An 8314-nucleotide genomic window follows, 5' to 3' on the forward strand; every position below is an offset into this window, starting at 1 on the left:
AACCGAACAATGTAAAGAGTTCACTAAGCTAGTCGCATCCAAAGCAGTATCTCAGTTAAAGCTTGGATGCGTGTCTCTAGTTCTGAAATCTTCCCCGTCAGCTTTACTATCTCCCTGCATTTATCACATGTAAATCCTGTGCTGACAGAGAAACATGTTGCAAGAGGTGCAAGTAACAATAAGAGGAGAAGATGACATGACTTACCGTGTTTGTTGACTGATCTTACTCGCCTAAGTAGTTTGATGGACTCGTAAAAGGCGCGAGCACGCGCAAGAAAAATAAATAAAGAGCGCACAGATGGCATGTTAACAGGCTAGCGAATTACTAGCGTGTTGTGCTAGCAATAACAATTTAGATTGAAGTTAGCGATGTCAGGTTAAATAGCTGCAGCAGGAGCAACAAGGCAGACAGGAGCAATCGATCAGCGATCAGGAGGTTTAACTTCAAACTTCAATAGTCCCAAAACCTCCTCTCGATTGACCTGGTGGACTCTTAAGTACATCACAGGAAAGGATGTCTCAACCTGACAACGAGACAAGACAAGACATGCCTTGTCTCGAGTCTGTGTAAGGAGACAATGTGCACTGTTTACTGTAGTCAGCCGGATCCGGGCCGTATCCAGATCAGATGGTGGACCTGCACCTACACGCCGTCCACAATGCATTCCTGAAGTGTCAGCCTCATCAGCCCTGTGAAGGCCTCATCGACACGACAGCCATCGGCACTGATCCTCAACAAACTCGTCTCCATACAGGCGTGATGATTCCGATCTTCAACCAGATGGAACTGGATAAATCATAGATGTGATTGGCAAAGGACAAAAAAGCAGGAAAATATACGGCGCACCTACCATGACACGGCGACAGCACCACTTTTTGTGTATTATTTTGTGTAGATCCATGTCTGAGGCAGTTCGACTTCACAAGCACATTTCTTTACACACACACACACACACACACACACACACACACACACACACACACACACACACACGCGTGCATGCATGAAGACATGAATCAGAGGCACAAAAAACGTTGACAGCGGTGAGTGGTCATTATGTTTAGCAATACCCGACCTGTGCCTTGCGTGCGCATCGCGCCGATTTACGAGAGCATCATTTTAAGGACGGAAAAGCCGGATTTCCGGATTTATCCGGAAGAATCCCACCCCTGATAAATATTCTGAATGTTCTGATCCAATCTGACTTCTGACCTGTAATGTTGCCTGAAACAGGGTGTGCATTGGTGTGTGGGGACAGGGAGTTCTGGAGCTGGGGCGGCCCGCCCGGTCCTTGGCTGCTAATTTTTACTTAATTAAATTAATAAAAATAGTACTTAAACCAGTTGTGGAGACAGACAATGTCCAATTCTAGCCGTTTCTCTGGGTTTCTTTGCAGGAGAGAGCAAAGTAATTTGCAGCATTCTGTGAAGAAAGAGAAGAGAAGTCCTATTATTACCTTAAACTTCACACTCGCTCTCTTTGATTAAGCTGAAAGATCTAAATATTACTGCATTACCCACAAAACCATTTGTATTACTTTGTTCTATTTTGTATGATTTATAATTACAAGTGTCCTTTGCTGAAATTAAGATCTCACCTTGTGACAAGCCATCTTTGGTCCAGATGTTATCACTGACCTCGTCCAAATCTTCTGACTCTGGAAATTGCCCACAAAGCAGCGCAAACAAGAGTATCAACGAATTTCAGCGCCACCTGATCAACAAAACAAAAAATGGATTTGTGTTAGTTATTTACAATGTCTGTGCAGAGTTCATATCATTTCAGTCATTAACCTTGATCAGACATGTTCAATTTCATGAATTTAAATTCTAATCACGTAGAGCATGTCTAACAATTTAAACAGGTCTGAGAGGTCAAGTGCTCTAAGTAGTGAACATAAGATACACTGAGAACGCTTGAAAAGAAGAGAGTGATTCGAGTATAAGATAGGGCAAGAACACTTTGATAGATAAATCATGCAAGTAAAATAAGTAATACCTCAAGGCCATTTTTCGGGCGAATCCCTGAATAAACGCTTCCAAAGCCTCCTTCACCGAGCTTCCTGCCGATTTCATAGCTGGAGAAACCGACGTCTGTTAAAAGAAAAATAAGAAGAGTTGACATGAAAATTGCTTTGTGCCTGAGTAAAGACATATATTGTATCAAACGTGTGTTTGTCTTGTGTTATGTCGGAGTTTTGACAGTAGACTTACCAATAATCTCATTATCTTCAGGCTGACAATTAAAATACTTAAACCAGTTGTGGAGATCGACATTGTCCAATTCAAGCCGCTTCTCTGGGTTTCTTTGCAGGAGAGAGCAAAGTAATTTGCAGCATTCTGTGAAGAAAGAGAAGAGAAGTCCTATTATTACCTTAAACTTCACACTCGCTCTCTTTGATAAAGCTGAAAGATCTAAATATTACTGCATTACCGACAAAACCATTTGCATTACTTTGTTCTATTTTGTATGAATTATAATTACAAGTGGCTTTTGCTGAAATTAAGATCTCACCTTGTGACAAGCCATCTTTGGTCCAGATGTTATCATTGAGCTTGTCCAAATCTTCTGACTTTGGAAGTTGCCCACACAGCAGCTCAAACAAGACTATCCCGAGTGACCAAACTGTCGCTGGTTTACCGTGATACTCGCCGTTTAAATCAAACTCAGGGGGGCAGTACAGTTCTGTGCCTGGAAGAAAGAGATTTTGTCTGATTTATAAACTTGTATTAAAGCAACATTTTGACATTTTGTATTCATTAGCATGGATGAAATTATTTGATGCTATTGATTCACAATGGTGGATTCCATAACATGATGCTTTGTAAGACCTTGACTCATTCAAGTCGAACGGTCTCAAACTCGTCATCAAAGTTTGAGACCCACCTTACAGCTCTGAGGAATAATACATACCAGTAAAGGACGTGTATACCGCATTGGTCAGGATTTCGCCGCACCCAAAGTCAATCAGTTTGACTTCCAGGGTGTCCGGGTTAATCAGGAGGTTTTCCAGCTTTATGTCGCGGTGCAGCACTCCACGTTGGCAGCATGCTTGAGCTGCGAGTGTTGCCTGCTTCATGATAGCCTTTGCTACGTTCTCTTCGATGGTGCCTTTGTGGCGGTCTAGAAATTTGAACAAGTTCTCACAGGGTGTAGGCAGCTCTAGAACCATGATGTATCGTTCAGGCTCTTCGACCCAGTCCAGAAGCTGGATGATCTGGGGAACCCAGGGGCCTTTGTTGGCAAGAATTAGCAGACCGATCTCCTGTGGAACGGGTTCAGGATGACCCTCCTAGAAGAAAGAAAATTCTTATGATCTTACATGGAGAAAGGATGTAGACCACTACTAACTACTGACAATACCAGTTTGTCTATTGAAAAATAGAGAGAAACAGAGTACTTACAATGTCGATCCATTCTATACCCTCTTTGTCAGCGAATTTCAGCGCCACCTGATCAACAAAACAAAAAATGGATTTGTGTTAGAATTATTTACAACTAGTGCAAAATGCCCGTGCAAAATAAGTTTTTGTGTGTTTTTAGTAATTGTTGGTTTGGTGTGTTTGAGTTCTCATTGTTGCAATTGCACAGCAAAAGTTCAGTGACTTTTTTTATTTGTGCATGGTAGAAAGCACACAGTGAACTCCGAGAAAACGCTATGCTTGAGCAAACAGTTTGTGAATAGGCTACTACAAATGATGCCCGTGAAAGAGACTGTGAACGCATTGAATAGGATATGTTTAGTTGGTGAATAGCATAGGCTACTATTACACAGTAGCGATAATGTTAGGTGCACCAGAATGAAATATAATATTCAGAAGTAAACAGCATAGCTGACTTACAGATTCAGTTAACATCCACAAATGAATAAGCGCATCGATTCAGGGAGCAGTGCAAAGTGCCCGTGCAAAATCAGTTTTTGTGTGTGTTTTTAGTAATTGTTGGTTTGGTGTGTTTGAGTGCTCATTGTTACAATTACACAGCAAAAGTTCAGTGACATTTTTATTTGTGCATGGTAGAAAGCAAATACTGATACTGACATAATGACATACAATAAATGTGGAACATTGAACTACATGATTCAGGGAGCAGGCTACACAGGGAACTCCAAGCTACTTAAGCTCCACTGCTTTCTTCGACCCTCTCTGTGAGGGTCAAAAGCCAGAGTGTGCTTCTTTTACCGATATATATTTACCGATATTTTTTGCATTTCTAATCCAAACAATGTCAAACTTGGCACTGCACTTACTCATGCCCGTAGTGAGACACCTGTCAAGTTTGAAATCCATCGGACTAACGGTTCGAGAGATATGCGAATAACACACACACACACACACACACACACACACACACACACACACACACACACACACACACACACACACACACAGATAGAAAGACGTTCCCGTAATTTATAGATAGATATAATATACAGAAGTAAACGGCGTAGGTGACTTACAGATTTCAGGGAGCAGGCTACACAGTGAACTCCGAAAAAATGCTACGCTTGAGCAAACAGTTTGTGAATAGGTTACTACAAATGATGGCCGTAAATAAAATATAATATTCAGAAGTAAACAGTGTAGCTGACAGAGTGTTTATGTCAGAATGTTTATTTTTAAACCACAACCTTCTAAAAAATGATATATTTAACGATATCTTTAGCATTTCTCATCCAAACAACGTCAAATTTGGCACTGCACTTACTCGTGCCCGTAGCAAGACACCTGTCAAGTTTGAAATCCATCGGACTAACGGTTCGAGAGATATGCGAATAACAGACAGACAGACAGACAGACATACAGACGTTTCTGTAATTTATAGATAGATGTGTGTGCAGAGTTCATATCATTTCAGTCATTAACCTTGAACAGACATGTTCAGTTTCATGAATTTAAATTCTAATCATGTAGAGCATGTCTAACAATTTAAACAGGTCTGAGAGGTCAAGTGCTCTAAGTAGTGAACATAAGATATACTGAGAATGCGTGAAAAGAAGAGAGTGATTCGAGTATAAGATAGGGCAAGAACACTTTGATAGATAAATAATGCAAGTAAAATAAGTAATACCTCAAGGCCATCTATCAAGCGAACCCCTGCATAAACGCTTCCAAAGCCTCCTTCACCGAGCTTCCTGCCGATTTCATAGCTGTAGAAACCGACGTCTGTTAAAAGAAAAATAAGAAGAGTTGACATGAAAATTGCTTTGTGCCTGAGTAAAGACATATATTGTTTAAAATGTGTGTTTGTCTTGTGTTATGTCAGAGTTATGACAGTAAACTTACCAATAATCTTATTATCTTCAGGCTGAATATTAATATATTTAAACCAGTTGTGGAGATCGACATTGTCCAATTCTAGCCGCTTCTCTGGGTTTCTTTGCAGGAGAGAGCAAAGTAATTTGCAGCATTCTGTGAAGAAAGAAAAGAGAAGTCCTATTATTATCTTAAACTTCACACTCGCTCTCTTTGATAAAGCTGAAAGATCTAAATATTACTGCATTACCCACAAAACCATTAGTATTACTTTGTTCTATTTTGTATGATTTATAATTGCAAGTGGCCTTTGCTAAAATTAAGATCTCACCTTGTGACAAGCCATCTTTGGTCCAGATGTTATCATTGAGCTTGTCCAAATCTTCTGACTTTGGAAGTTGCCCACACAGCAGCTCAAACAAGACTATCCCGAGTGACCAAACTGTCGCTGGTTTACCGTGATACTCGCCATTTAAATCATACTCAGGGGGGCAGTACGGTTCTGTGCCTGGAAGAAAGAGATTTTGTCTGATTTATAAACTTGTATTAAAGCAACATTTTGACTAGGTATTCATTAGTATGGAAGAAATTATTTAATGCTATTGATTCAAAATGGTGGATTCCATTACATGATGCTTTGTAAGACCTTGACTCATTCAAGTCGAACGGTCTCAAACTCGTCATCAAAGTTTGAGACCCACCTTACAGCTCTGAGGAATAATACATACCAGCAAAGGACGTGTATCCCGCATTGGTCAGGATTTCGCCGCACCCAAAGTCAATCAGTTTGACTTCCAGGGTGTCCGGGTTAATCAGGAGGTTTTCCAGCTTTATGTCGCGGTGCAGCACTCCACGTTGGCAGCATGCTTGAGCTGCGAGTGTTGCCTGCTTCATGATAGCCTTTGCTACGTTCTCTTCGATGTCGCCTTCGTGGCGGTCTAGAAATTTGAACAAGTTCTCACAGGGTGTAGGCAGCTCTAGAACCATGATGTATCGTTCTGGCTCTTCGACCCAGTCCAGAAGCTGGATGATCTGGGGAACCCAGGGGCCTTTGTTGGCAAGAATTAGCAGACCGATCTCCTGTGGAACGGGTTCAGGATGACCCTCCTAGAAGAAAGTCAATTCTTATGATCTTACATGGAGAAAGGATGTAGACCACTACTAAACTACTGAAAATACCAGTTTGTCTATTGAGAAATAGACTGAGAGAAACAAAGTACTTACAATGTCGATCCATTCTATACCCTCTTTGTCAGCGAATTTCAGCGCCACCTGATCAACAAAACAAAAAATGGATTTGTGTTAGAATTATTTACAATGTGTGTGCAGAGTTCATATCATTTCAGTCACTAGTGCAAAATGCCCGTGCAAAATCAGTTTTTGTGTGTGTTTTTAGTTATTGTTGGTTCGGTGTGTTTGAGTGCTCATTGTTACAATTACACAGCAAAATTTCAGTGACATTTTTATTTGTGCATGGTAGAAAGCAAATACTGATACTGACATAATGACATACAATAAATGTGGAACATTGAACTACACGATTCAGGGAGCAGGCTACACAGGGAACTCCAAGCTACTTAAGCTCCACTGCTTTCTTCGACCCTCTCTGTGAGGGTCAAAAGCCAGAGTGTGCTTCTTTTACCGATATATATTTACCGATATTTTTTGCATTTCTAATCCAAACAATGTCAAACTTGGCACTGCACTTACTCATGCCCGTAGTGAGACACCTGTCAAGTTTGAAATCCATCGGACTAACGGTTCGAGAGATATGCGAATAACACACACACACACACACACACACACACACACACACACACACACACACACACACACACACACACACACACACACACACAGACAGAAAGACGTTCCCGTAATTTATAGATAGATATAATATACAGAAGTAAACGGCGTAGGTGACTTACAGATTTCAGGGAGCAGGCTACACAGTGAACTCCGAAAAAATGCTACGCTTGAGCAAACAGTTTGTGAATAGGTTACTACAAATGATGGCCGTGAATAAAATATAATATTCAGAAGTAAACAGTGTAGCTGACAGAGTGTTTATGTCAGAATGTTTATTTTTAAACCACAACCTTCTTGGGGCTTCTTTTACTGGTATTTTTAACGATATCTTTTGCATTTCTCATCCAAACAATGTCAAACTTGGCACTGCACTTACTCGTGCCCGTAGCAAGACACCTGTCAAGTTTGAAATCCATCGGACTAACGGTTCGAGAGATATGCGAATAACAGACACACAGACATACAGACGTTTCTGTAATTTATAGATAGATTAACCTTGAACAGACATGTTCAGTTTCATGAATTTAAATTCTAATCATGTAGAGCATGTCTAAAAATTTAAACAGGTCTGAGAGGTCAAGTGCTCTAAGTAGTGAACATAAGATACATTGAGAATGCGTGAAAAGAAGAGAGTGATTCGAGTATAAGATAGGGCAAGAACACTTTGATAGATAAATAATGCAAATAAAATAAGTAATACCTCAAGGCCATCTATCAAGCGAACCCCTGCATAAACGCTTCCAAAGCCTCCTTCACCGAGCTTCCTGCCGATTTCATAGCTGGAGAAACCGACGTCTGTTAAAAGAAAAATAAGAAGAGTTGGCATGAAAATTGCTTTGTGCCTGAGTAAAGGCATATATTGTTTAAAATGTGTGTTTGTCTTGTGTTATGTCAGAGTTATGACAGTAAACTTACCAATAATCTCATTATCTTCAGGCTGACAATTAAAATACTTAAACCAGTTGTGGAGATCGACATTGTCCAATTCAAGCCGCTTCTCTGGGTTTCTTTGCAGGAGAGAGCAAAGTAATTTGCAGCATTCTGTGAAGAAAGAGAAAAGAAGTCCTATTATTACCTTAAACTTCACACTCGCTCTCTTTGATAAAGCTGAAAGATCTAAATATTACTGCATTACTCACAAAACCATTTGTATTACTTTGTTCTATTTTGTATGAATTATAATTACAAGTGTCCTTTGCTGAAATTAAGATCTCACCTTGTGACAAGCCATCTTTGATCCAGATGTTAT

General features: G+C 40.2%; 1 protein-coding gene across 1 annotated transcript; it reads right to left on the bottom strand.

Annotated features, from left to right (window-relative positions):
* Window positions 1-519: 519 nt before the first annotated feature.
* LOC307158279 (uncharacterized protein) lies at window positions 520-7891 on the bottom strand (the record flags this gene model as incomplete). Its single annotated transcript, XM_079870713.1, has 12 exons — window positions 520-524; window positions 1599-1658; window positions 2056-2094; window positions 2215-2340; window positions 2516-2692; window positions 2915-3293; window positions 3406-3453; window positions 5072-5166; window positions 5588-5764; window positions 5985-6363; window positions 6481-6528; window positions 7766-7891. The coding sequence occupies 12 exons, from the start codon at window positions 7889-7891 to the stop codon at window positions 520-522; spliced, it is 1659 nt and encodes a 552-aa protein (XP_079726839.1).
* Window positions 7892-8314: the final 423 nt, after the last annotated feature.

The sequence above is a fragment of the Squalius cephalus genome (genome assembly GCF_949319135.1).
Source record: "Squalius cephalus genome assembly, chromosome: 5".
In the NCBI taxonomy this organism is placed as follows: Eukaryota; Metazoa; Chordata; class Actinopteri; order Cypriniformes; family Leuciscidae; genus Squalius; species Squalius cephalus.